This window comes from Sugiyamaella lignohabitans, chromosome B (genome assembly GCF_001640025.1).
Source record: "Sugiyamaella lignohabitans strain CBS 10342 chromosome B, complete sequence".
Classification (NCBI taxonomy): domain Eukaryota; kingdom Fungi; phylum Ascomycota; class Dipodascomycetes; order Dipodascales; family Trichomonascaceae; genus Sugiyamaella; species Sugiyamaella lignohabitans.
This window is the reverse complement of record NC_031674.1, coordinates 496242-508670: the sequence shown is the minus strand read 5'-3', so window position 1 is coordinate 508670 and position 12429 is coordinate 496242. Positions and strand designations below refer to the sequence as shown.

The 12429-nt window shown below is 42.7% G+C and overlaps 4 protein-coding genes across 4 annotated transcripts; 1 reads left to right on the top strand and 3 right to left on the bottom strand.

The window, feature by feature from the left end:
• Window positions 1-48: 48 nt before the first annotated feature.
• APE1 (Ape1p) lies at window positions 49-1431 on the bottom strand (the record flags this gene model as incomplete). Its single annotated transcript, XM_018879069.1, has 1 exon — window positions 49-1431. One exon carries the CDS (start codon window positions 1429-1431, stop codon window positions 49-51), a length of 1383 nt encoding a protein of 460 aa, XP_018737020.1.
• Window positions 1432-2060: 629 nt separating this feature from the next.
• Window positions 2061-4457, top strand: SYF1 (Syf1p; the record flags this gene model as incomplete). The annotated part of the gene is made up of 1 exon (XM_018879067.1): window positions 2061-4457. The coding sequence occupies one exon, from the start codon at window positions 2061-2063 to the stop codon at window positions 4455-4457; it is 2397 nt and encodes a 798-aa protein (XP_018737019.1).
• Window positions 4458-4537: 80 nt separating this feature from the next.
• AWJ20_2138 (uncharacterized protein) lies at window positions 4538-6250 on the bottom strand (the record flags this gene model as incomplete). The annotated part of the gene is made up of 1 exon (XM_018879066.1): window positions 4538-6250. One exon carries the CDS (start codon window positions 6248-6250, stop codon window positions 4538-4540), a length of 1713 nt encoding a protein of 570 aa, XP_018737018.1.
• A 2065-nt stretch (window positions 6251-8315) lies between these two features.
• On the bottom strand, window positions 8316-9527 carry AWJ20_2137 (putative cysteine synthase; the record flags this gene model as incomplete). The annotated part of the gene is made up of 1 exon (XM_018879065.1): window positions 8316-9527. One exon carries the CDS (start codon window positions 9525-9527, stop codon window positions 8316-8318), a length of 1212 nt encoding a protein of 403 aa, XP_018737017.1.
• Window positions 9528-12429: the final 2902 nt, after the last annotated feature.

Below are 12429 nucleotides of genomic sequence, written 5' to 3'. Positions count from 1 at the left end.
AAGGTGTGACTTCTGTCCGCAACTAAAGATGAGTTTAATGTTAAATGATTAAATGTCACCCTTACGAAAGTCTGCATCCACGGAAGTCCAAGTGTTGAAAAATCCACTGTACATCTTTACACCAAGCTCCAGGTCTCTCGAACCAGTAGTTGCCCTGATAGAATGCATGGACAGCTGAGGGATTCCCGCATCAACGGAACGGATTCCGGTGGCAGATGAAAACATAGGTCCAATGGTACCGCCTGATACGCCATCATTTCGAATATGGAAGTATTGAAGTTTGTTACCAGTTCTTCGTGCTACTTCCTCTATAAAGGCCGTAGAAACTCCGTCACTAGTTGTATGTCCATTGGGATCCAACTTGACTACTAAACCAGTGTTGAGCTTTGGTTTGTGATTTTCAAGATAAGAATCGCTGAAGTTGGGATTGACAGCATGTGTCACATCAGATGAGATAAAGAATGAATTGGCAAATGTTTGACGCAAGTAGTCGTCATCAAAATCACCTAATTGTTGAAACACGCGTTGAATTGCATGCTGGAAAAGACCACCTTTAGCGCCCTGTCTCAATAGCGATCCAATTTCTTCATTATCAAACAATGCCACACAATTGATCGCATCAGAAGGAGCAGAAGTCTCCACGAGGGCCTGAATGGCACCAAAAGAGCATAGCTTGTCATCTAACCGAGGACAAAACATAAACTCTCTGTCAAGACCCCCCAGAGCGCCAGGTTGGGAGTCAAATAATTCGAGTTCAAGCTGATAAAGTTCACTGACACTAACGCCGACATTTTGGGCAATAGCTCTGAGTAATTTTATATCGTGACGCCCGTAAAGCGGGGACTTCTTTTCTTCGTCAGTAGCGTTGTCTTCGTCAGTGGTCTCATGCCCAATAATTGGTGTCATTTGAGTTTCCTTGTTAAACGGACCCTCCGAAGGTTTTCCAAAGTGCTCCGCTAAAGTAGGAATTCTCGCTATCGGATGTTCAACATGGGCGAGCTTAGTCGAAAACGAGCCATCTTGTGATTTCACAATCACCCTTCCGCCAATACTAAGATCTCGGTCCCACCAAACGCTGGACATACCACCAGAATATGGAGCCACCCCCAGCTGACGGTAGCCTTGCTTAAACGCCTTTTTGGAAATGGGCTTAATCTTAGCTGTAAGGGCATCGATATGACAACCAATCACGCCGACACCATTATCTCCCAATTTCCATTTCGACCCAATCTTAAAAGCCACAATTGATGAGCCATTCCGAGTAGTATAGTAGCTTCCACCTCGTTTTATTTTTCCATCCCAATTCTCTCGTTCAGGAAGATACTGAAACCCCCGGGCTGTCAAGAATTCCGAGGTGTAATTGCACCAATGGTACACCGTAGGATTCTCATAAATAGCTTTTATAAAAGCTTCAGAGTAGTTATTCCCCATTGTTGTTAACTACGGAATTCAGCTACTAGTAACAATACAATTGAACTGAATTGGCCAGAGATTATCTAAGGGTATTATCGATCGAGTCGGACACCGCCAGCCACCAGCGAACGGCACGAGTGCGGCGCTGATCCTTCTCTTATCTAATCAAGTGAAATCAGGGGTAGTGCAGATCACTACTTCGACTCAAGAACTGTTTGAACTTTCCGCCTTGATTTTTTCTTTGATGGTATATATATATATAATGTTTAACCTAGAGACTATCTATCATTGAGAAGAACGGAATTTTAAAATAATTATTTAGGCTATGTGATTAATATGAATACTATTTAAGAAATTCATGTCTACTGACACCATGTTAGCCGTTGTAAATAAAATAATGAAATGTAGAATCATTTTTATTATCTACAATTACCAATATCCAATATATACTTGAGATCATCTTACACTCTGGGTAATTGGATGATATGGATTGGTTCAGAATATACTTGCAGTTGGGGACAAAAACACTCACAGCAATTAAATATCCGTTATAACGATTTGTCAGTCAGGAACTAAAATATATCCTCTTCGCATATTTCTATTTCCCGTACTGCTTGAGCTTGGTCTAATTGTTATACTCACAAAAAATGTCTACGGAATTGTCTCTGATACAAGAAGATGACATTTTATATGAGCAAGAAATCCTCAAACAGCCAGGAGAACTGGGACCATGGCTGCGGTATCTAGAATTTACGGCTGATGCGCCGATATCGAAAAGAATCTTCGTGTTTGAGCGAGCTTGTGACCTCTTCAAACGATCCTACAAACTTTGGAAAATGTATTTGGACATCAGAGTCGACTATGTCGCTCGATCTCACGCATGGATTCTATCACAGCAGGGATTAAATGAGTTCTCAAGAGAACAGTTAAAGAGCGAAATAGAAAAGGTTGACAGGTTGTATGTTAAAGCACTCGTACTCTTAAACAAAATGCCTAGGCTATGGCAAGACTATTTAGAATACCTGCTTCGATGGAAACCGCATAGCATTACCCATATTAGACATACCTTTGACAATGCACTCAGAGCATTGCCGTTGAGTCAACATCACAGGATATGGCCATTGTATATCAATTTCGCAAACAGACATGCACATATATCTTCAGCTACAGCAAAGAATATCTGGCTAAGATATATACTATTCTTCCCAGACGAAACGGAAAATTGTATTGAACAACTCATAGATTTAGAATATTATGAGCAGGCTTCCCAATTGCTTACGAAACTCCTGAATAATCCGAACTATGTCTCAGTCAAAGGTAAGAGCCGGCACCAACTATGGGAAGAACTGGCAGATATTCTGGTAGTACCTCATGATAACTGGAAGCCTGATAGCTTCTATGTTGAGAGAGTCATTAAAAGTGGTATAAAGAGATATCCCGATCAAAAAGGGAAACTGTGCGTCCAACTTGCTACGTATTGGATCAACAATGGAAATTTTGAGAAAGCTCGTGACGTATTCGAGCAAGGATTGGAGGATGTGAAAACTGTGAGAGATTTTTCTCAAATATTTGATAGTTATTGTGAATTCGAAGAGTCACTGATAGCTAAACTAATGGACGAAGAAGAACAAGGTGATCTTGACAGATTAATGGAATCCTTCGAGCAGTTGATGGATAGGAGACCATTTATGATTAACAGTGTTCTACTTGAGCAGAATCCAAACAATGTAGTTGAGTGGGAAAAAAGAGCTGGTTTGTGGGGAAGTTCTATGGATCAAGTTGTGCAAACATACGAGAAGGCCATTGAGACTATCGTGCCGAAGAAGGCTAGCGGAAAATTATATCAGTTATGGACCAATTATGCTAAACTGTACGAAAAAGCTGGTGATCTGTCCACGGCCCGTATAATCTTCGACAAAGCTACCAAAGTTCCATATAAATCAGTCAATGAACTCTGCGACCTTTGGATTGAATGGGCTGAAATGGAACTGAGAAGTGAGAATCTAGATGGGGCAATAAAAATTATGGAGACTGCTACGAAGGGACCTAAGAATTCTAAAGTAGATTACTTCGATGAATCGCTTTCTCCACAGGAACGCCTCCATAAGAGTATGAAATTGTGGTCCTTCTACGTCGATTTGGTTGAAAGTATTGGCACATTAGAAGAAGTAAAACCCATATACGATCGCATTTTTGAGCTTAAAATTGGAACTACATTGACTATAGTTAACTATGCCAATCTGTTAGAGGAGAATAATTATTTCGAAGAGGCTTTCAAGGTTTATGAAAGAGGAATAGAAATGTTTTCTTACCCCATTTCATTCGAAATATGGAATATTTATTTACAGAAGGCAATCAAGAGAAAGTTGGGAATAGAGAGGCTGCGTGATCTGTTTGAGCAAGCACTCGAAGATTGTCCTTCTAAGTTGTGCAAACCACTATATTTATTATACGGCAAACTGGAAGAAGAACGGGGACTGGTCAGCAATGCAATCAAGATTTATGAAAGAGCAACCAAAGCTGTCGACAACAAAGATAAACTTGAAACGTATAGGTATTATATTGCTAGAGTGGCGGAGAATTTCGGTTTGCCAGGTACCCGACCCATATTCCAGACGGCTATTGACAATCTTAATGATCATGATGCCAACATAATTGGACAGGAATTTATTAAGATTGAAGAAAAACTTGGCGAGATAGATCGTGTACGTGTGTTATATGGATTTTTGAGTCAGTTCAACGATCCTAGGACGAATGAAGAATTTTGGTCTAAATGGGATCAGTTTGAAGTCATGCATGGCTCCGAAGATACATACAAGGAGATGTTACGAATCAAGCGATCTGTTATAGCACAATTCAATACTGACGCTAACTATTTGGCTGCTAAAGTTAGTGATAACAATTCAATGTCAAGACTCGACAAGCAAACTGCTTCCCCGATTGGATTTGTTGCATCGGAGACACTACAACCATCAAAATCTGAAGCCATTGACACTAATGACGTAGAGAACCCTGACGCTATCGACATTGAAATTGAGGATTGATAATCAGGTTAATCCGTTCTTCTTAATTTATGTACATTATTAATATATATTTATACAGCATGAGCTTAATAACAGCCATCTCAGTTGGTTGGTTTCAGTCGCTTCTCCATTTCAATTTCAAGAATCAATTGCTTCCATAAGGTTCGTACAAAAACAGGGGCGTCCTCGTCGAGTGTCATTTCTAGTTCCGACACCAGCTCCCCAGCAGGCTTATGCGAACGGAGATGATCCAATACAAAATTCACGAGGTCTTCTTCTTGTATACCGAGATACTCTAAAATTTGATTTTCAACCAATGGCCGCAAGGTATTTGACAAAATGTCTTCCGTTAAAGAATCCCACTGGACGTCCCAGTCAAATATATTCTCCTTATTCTCAATATCGTTTTTCAATTGAGCAATGATTTCACTGGCATTAACTTCATTATCTTTAAGAGGCTGCACTGGTTTTTCAACTTGTTTGCGATCTTTCGCTGTAGATAAGGATAGAGAGATCTTTTTGTTGACAGCAGTTGTCCGTATAGCGGTGTCTGGAAGAGCCTCATTTTCTTTCCTCTCATCCTCGATATCATTGTTATCACGTTCAATTTCTCTTCGTCGATATGAATTTCTTTCCTTAGACCAATGCGCATGATCAGAGTAATAGTCGTATTTTTGCATACTTTGGGGATCATAATCTGAAAACGAGGCATATTCTCGCAATGCATTTTCTTGTGCCGTCTTAAGTCGTTCTTCCATATTCGACTCACGTTCCTTTTCCCGTTTCACAGCTTCCAAGTGAGCAAGTTCACGATTAACCCAGCGCTCTTGGCGTTTTCTGAAAAGCCGCTCTCGATCCTCGCGGGATCTCTCAAGCTGCTTTGTTTCAAGTTTCAAATCTCGTTGCTCATTATTACCCTCATCGTCCACCAGAGGCAGCTCTTCCTCTGAGAGATCATATTCTTCAAATTCTTTCATTAAAGGACCCAGTTCACTGCTAGTAATAATTGAGTCTCCATTTGTGGCCTTACTTTCTAAGCTGCCTTGAAGCAACTTAGCAGACTTCTCTTCCAATTCTTGCTGTTTTTTTCTTTCATAGGCCTCCGTCTCTAAAATCCTTGCCTTTTCAAGTCGTAACGCCTGTTCTCTGAAAGCTTTAATTTCTTTCCTTAATACGTCGGCCATTGCAGGACTGACACTTGAGGCAAATTCCTGACTTTGACTACCCTTAATAGACTGGTTAAGAAACTCAATCAAATCCCCTTCATCAATAGAATCTTCTGGATTTTCGTCATTCTTTGATTCTCTTGATGCCTGTTGCCATTTAGAAATTACAAAATTGACCTTTGTCACTAAATCTCTTTTAGACGATCCTTGATGAACTTCAGGCGTTATATGCGGAAACTTAACAGATAGCCATTCAAGTGTGTTGGACTCAACTGAAAGTTTCAGCTTACTCCTGGCCCCATCATTATCTGTATATTCCACGTCCGGAAGCACGTCTAGGGCGACCTTGGTACCAGGGGGAGTAGCAAACCTTACGAACCCAAAATTCAATGGTTTTCCACTAGCATTGGTTACACGAACAAATTTCTGAAAACCAGATATTAATTCCAAAAATGCAATCACTCTATCGTCGGGGATACCCTTTGGCAAATTACCAATAAAGAATGTCCTCAGTTGTTCGTCGGGGGTCATGGGGTAAAAATCGAAGACCGCGCTACCTGATGCAGCAGGTGCCGGCGTTGACCTAGTCTTCCCATTTACTGGAGGGGAACTAAACGGTCTACCAGTCCCAAACCTTGACCGCGACATTCTAGGTAAACTTGTGTTTATAAGATGGGCAAGTTTCGGCTGGAATTTGTAGTTAAATAAATAATGAAATCAAGCGAAAGAATTAAATGCGAGATCGAATTATTGCACCTGCATATAATTTACTTCACCAAATTGTTGATAAATAACTGACATATTTTGATCGTCCTTTGCTCAGAGTTTTGGTACTACCAATTTGTTATTGGAAAGCATGGCTCAAACTGTTGAATAAGTGGTAAATACTCCTGACAATTAGCACATGATCGAGTTGCTATTTGGCTGTGATGGCATCATTATTGTCGCCGTTCATTGAGAAGAGATATAACGAAGAGCATACACTAAAACTGCGGGGGCCATCGAGATTTGATCGAACGCCAACGAGTAATCACATATGCCAGATTCTCGATGTCTTTTCTAACAATTCTAATGAAAAAGGCAATCCTGGATATGTTCTTACAAGATTGAGTGATGGAACTAAAAAGTTCTATTGCATGTTTCTCAGTAAAGCATGTAAGCAGTATCAACAATCTTCAGGGGAACAGTTGAACAGGGACTCCATATATAACTATGTTCAAGTTCACCTGAGTGGTATGGTTTACGTAAAGGAGTCCCATATCGTTAATCTGAAGAAGTCTGATTTATACAGTCGGTTTGTCATTGACTTTGAGAAATATGAAGTAGATCAAACAGTATTTGCTACTCCTATATTCAAAGCTGATCAATGCCAGTGTATAATGATGGCTGAGGCCGCTAATACAAAGCGCCTAAAAGATCTATCACCACAAAAGATTGAACCAAATCCCGGGTTGAGAGCTGAACAAAATAGCAAGCTTGGAGTTCTAGCCGTGGAGCCTGAATTTCGGGCTATTGATTTAACATCTCATTTTGATGACCACCTCCAGCGAGCTAGTGAGTCCCTCGAATCACTGCATTCGAATAAGGTAGTCACAGACTCGGCAGGATCTATTGAAAGTAATGACAAGGCAGTTGGAGAAGAGACAAGTACGCCTGAATTGGTGAGCAATGGGTCTCAAGAGAATAGCCGAAGGAGAGTCGAAGTTGAGTTAGAACCCCTGGAAACAAGGATTAATGCTCAGACCGAGAATAACGAGATGATCCAAAAGGCAAATAAACAGCCGTCATACTTTTCTCGGCTAAGAGATACTATTGGGAAGGTGTTAAGTGGTAACGGATTTTCTGCGCCATTGCCACATTCACAGTCAGCCGAAAGTGCTGAATCTTCGATAGATGTCAATGACAACGCTGTCACAGATGATGTGAATATACCAGAGTCGGCTAATGAGTACCCTTCAGGGAACCTACAGATAGAATCAAGTCCTCCTGACGTCCCTTTAACAAGCGTGAAAAAAGACTCTAGTGGAGCTAGGAGTGAGGAAGAAGCAACTGAGAGAGGAGTGCAAGTGGACCATAGATCACCCGAGGATGGTGAGTCAAATAATAGAAACACGGTAACGAAACAATCTGAGACTTCTAGTCATGCCGCTAAGGGACCCGATGTTTATGTGGCTGACACAGAGTCTGATTCTGGGGAGGAAATTTTATCATTTTTGCAGAGCAAAGAAAAGGGTAGTCAAATATCAATAGAGCCGGATTCAGATGAGGACGACCCTTTTCTTCCATTAGAAAGATCAACCGACAAGGCTACAGAAGGGACGAATCGACATGTAGAGTCAGAAAGTCAATCAAGTGAAGACCCCTTCACCCCTTTGACAAGAAGTAATGAAAATGATGCGGTTATAGAAGTTCAAATGAAAGGGAATGATTTGCATCGGATAGAAGCCAGGCCTCTCGCAACTAGAGAGTTTTTATTCGATAATATATCTGAAAATACATTGAAAAGAACTTTGGATAATGCCCATTCCGATTCATATATTCCAAGCAAAAGAACCAAAACAAGCGAACAGGCAGAAATTGAAAAACTTGATAAAATAGTGCAACTTATCCGCAAATTGTGGTAAGTTTTTCATGCTTATTAATTTATTCGAATAAATAAGGAAACATTTCACAGTTTCCAAACGTGTCCTATGTACAATAAATACAAGTCAAGTTACAGCTGGGAGAGGTCTTTGATGGAGGCAGATTCTTTGGCTAGTTTCCAAAACTTGGACAAGTGCCGTGACCCAGAATCGCATAGTATAGTCACGATAGTATGACCTGGACCCAACTGTTTGGCATATTTGTACGTAGCTACACAGTTAACGGCAGACGAGCTTCCAACAAATAGGCCGTCATTGTCTACAAGGTACTTTGCCATTTTCACCGATTCTTCATCTTTCACACGAATAGCGTCATCGATATAGTCCGATCCGGCAGAGAAGTTTCTTGTAATTCTATTCAGACCTATTCCCTCTACTACAGTATCGACTTGATGACGTCTCCGGGTGCCCTCTTTTTCTTTCAAATCAAACATGACACCATATTTGACTTTGTTATAGAACCCACTTCCTGGGGGGTCCGAGATAACGACCTTTACATGGGGCAATCTTTCCTTGAGATACTTGGACACTCCTGATATGGTTCCTCCCGTACCAGCACCAGTGATGAATGCATCTAGGGTCTTGCCCTTTGGTAATACTTCGGAGATCTGGCTATATATTTCAGGGCCAGTATGATCGTAGTGAGTCTTCCAGTTTGCCTCATTTTCAAACTGGTCGGCAAAGAGAGCTCTATGTTTATTCTCAGGGTTGTTATTAATCTCCATTGCGGCAGCTTTGGCATAATTGACGTATTGTTTAGGGTCAGCGATTCCAGCAGGCCGAACCTTGTGAACAACGGCACCCAGATTTTCTAGCAGATCAACCTTTTCTTGCGAAGTATCATCTGGTACTACAATGTGAGCAATATACCCTTTGGCCCTGCAAAGCATTGCTAATGATATACCAGTGGATCCAGAGGTTCCTTCAAAAATCATATCACCAGAATGCGGTGTAATGAGGTTCTGAGCTTCTGCATTTTCAATAATAGCTAGAGCCACTCTATCCTTGGCGCTTCCACCAGGATTTTGAACTTCCATTTTACCATAAATTTCACAGCCGGTAGCATCACTAAGTGAATTGATTCGAACCATTGGCGTATTGCCAATTAGCTGTTCAATGCCCTTTGGAGCAACAAAGCCAGTTTTCATTTTGCTTATGCCCTTCTTACCTCGAACGGGCCATTTAATTTCTACAGTGACAACATCGTTATACCACAGTGAACCAAGAACTAGGGCCGTAGACAATGTAGCAACTGCTAGCAGCCTTGTCTGATCCCAAGCCATATCTGTAGAATGCAAATAGCTCGCTAGATTCACCAAAAGATTTGGATCCCCACTAAGTTCTTCGCTAAATGCATGTAAGATCTTAACAAGCCGCACGGCTGATCATGTGTGATAGCTGACAGTGCTTGACGGCTTGTGTGAGAGAGAGAGAGTATCGGTGACTCTTAGTAGTGGACGATAATGCAGGGACCGCCTAGTAGTTGACATCATGTCCGAGTCGGCTTTAGTAGATCCCTATGCCAATCGTCTGGAATCAATAATCGAATGGGGTTTAGCGGATTATCCACCTAATGTGGTCAACAGGATATCGGGTACAACCGTGTCGGATTGTCTGCTCGGAACAGATTTTCTTCTCGATTGGTATTTGTAAATTCAGTGATCTAATTAATTAATTAATTTATGCTCTGGTTAGTAAGCAGTTATAATAACCCCAACACTAAAAATACTGAAAATCGATTGAGCCTGACAACACCGACAGCAAATGTGCTATCAAGGCAAACACGACCCGTTCCGTGGGCTTGAGCTAGCATTCGGTTAAACCGAGAGCCATTTGCTGTTCGCTCGAACGGAAAATGGCAAAACAGAAGTGTGGATATTCCAATAGAGGGTATTGCAGAGAAGACAACTCTCCTTTCGTCTGGCAAATATATCTCACATACGTTGACAGTTCTATTACTAACACCGATCAACTAAACTATACGTAAGATATGTGCAAAAAGTTCTAGACCCGGCTCAAGGCTGACCCCGCCTTGTAGCAACCGACAATCAGTTGGCTTTTTCTGACATGCGGGGCAGATAGGACGGATTTGCAAGTGGGGCACAAATGCAAGCTGCAGAGTCATGCCCAGTGCAGCACTGCGTTTGGTTTAATTAACTAATATTAACGGCCGACAAATCACTATCAAGAACAGTCCGGGCTAAAAGTGATACTAGCGATCTGAAATAGATTCTCGACAATCTTTCAGGCTATCAAAAGCTTATGTAAAAGAGCGATTCGCACCGCTATCATGAATAGGGACTGAACATGATTTTTACCAACACCTGAGGTCTCAGCTATACAAATATTAGCCAAAGACCGAAGTGGTAGAAGGGGCTTTAAAGTTCTTCGCATTGTTCAAACTTTAATTCCTATATCATACGAGCAGATTAACCCCTGGAAGTTAATTATTTGACTGCGGACTCACGTCCTACCGGATCAGGCTGTGAGTTTTGGTCAAGCGTACCTGCCCAACTACCACTTGTAAAGAGTAGGTCCATAATAAACCGAAATAGTTCACTATCATCCAACTAATCCCTTGAGTAGCTATATGAAGTACAATATCCATCTATTGATACCGCTTAATAAAAACAGAAGTTGCGCATGGTAAAATTCAACATCAGTATAGCCCTGAACCAATACCCCGCCTTTTCTCGCTAACAAAGTCGTATATGTAAACCTAAAATTGAGCCATAGAACCATGCGATATTCACAATGTATGCTTCTATCTAAACAATGTAGGGTGAAAAAAGATGCAGCCGATCTAGTATGGCAGGAATTATTATGACCAATTGTCAAAGGGTACCGATTTTTTCCGACCTTTAAGGTTTACCCCGCACATAGAGAGATAACCTAGTTCTGGATTAACAATTAGGGCATGGCGCATTTGCAGGTGAGAAGCTGGCCCAACAGCAGTCATTTGGGCGGCGACTGTGTGGTCAACAACAGCCCGACACAGTTTAGAATCGAATTGAAAATGTTAGACACACGGCCCACGGCAGGGTTGGGAATAACCAGGGATAACACGATAATGGGACGATCTGAAACACTTGGCTACCGTGATCAGAGAGCATCATGGCATCAGAAAATCCGATCAAGCAAGCTGACGCGAGCGGACCCGATACCGAAAGTGGGCCTGATGCGGTTCAGACGACCAAACAGACGTTGACACTAACCCTTCGATATATTTAGAACTGATCCAACTGCTCGATATCGACACACAAGCGCATTAGTAACGGTGGACACCCTAATCACAGGCGGAGCAGCGTGCCCCACCATGTGCATCGCAGCACCCGTCAGGCGGTGAGATCTTGCATAAGAAGCAGACCTGCTCATGCTGCTCGCCTTTGCTTTTTGCAGTTGCCTCACCTCACCAGGACTCGGCCCTCTTGTCTGCCCCGACGCCCGGGCTGAGAGCGAGCTAGGGGGGGTGGAACCCTGCCTCCGGCGGCTGGGGCTCTGCCCCAGACCCCGTAGCTCCTCTCGCTGCGCTCGAGTCGAATTTGGCTGGGGTGGGGTAGTGTTTTGCCGGCGGGCTAGTGCCGATCGGGGGAGCCGGGAGAGTGATTCAGAGCTGGCAGTAGAGTCACAAAATGTAATTTAGCATACAATGAACTACAACATCCAGATTACGTCGAAAAACGGAACTCGGTTAGCGCCTTCCGACTCCCCCCCCTTAAAATCGACTCGAGCGAAGCGAGAGGAGCCACGGGGTCTGGGGCAGAGCCCCAGCCGCCGGAGGCAGCATGCCCCATCCCCATGATCCACACGGCAAGGGCCAAGAAATCAAGCATATCGCTGCAGATGTAACAGGCAGGGTGCCCAGATATCTGGTGGACCAGATTGGGTCTGAGACCAGCCGGCCAAACATGCATCGTCTAGCGAGACCTCGACGGGCAGCAGCATTGGCGGCTAAGCCTCGTCCGTGGCCAGCTTGCTGCAGGGAGGTCATGCATTACCGTGTCTCGTGGTTGCAGCCAATAGATACCGGAGCGTATTGGTTGATTCAGATTTAACTGCCGGGTATGTGGTGGTGAATGCGGTTTATGGTAGCAGACCAGTCTGCTACACCAGTCCGCTACATCCAGCTGTCATGCGATGGCAAATGTCCTGTAACTTATGTATCAGTTGGCTCGGTTTAATAAC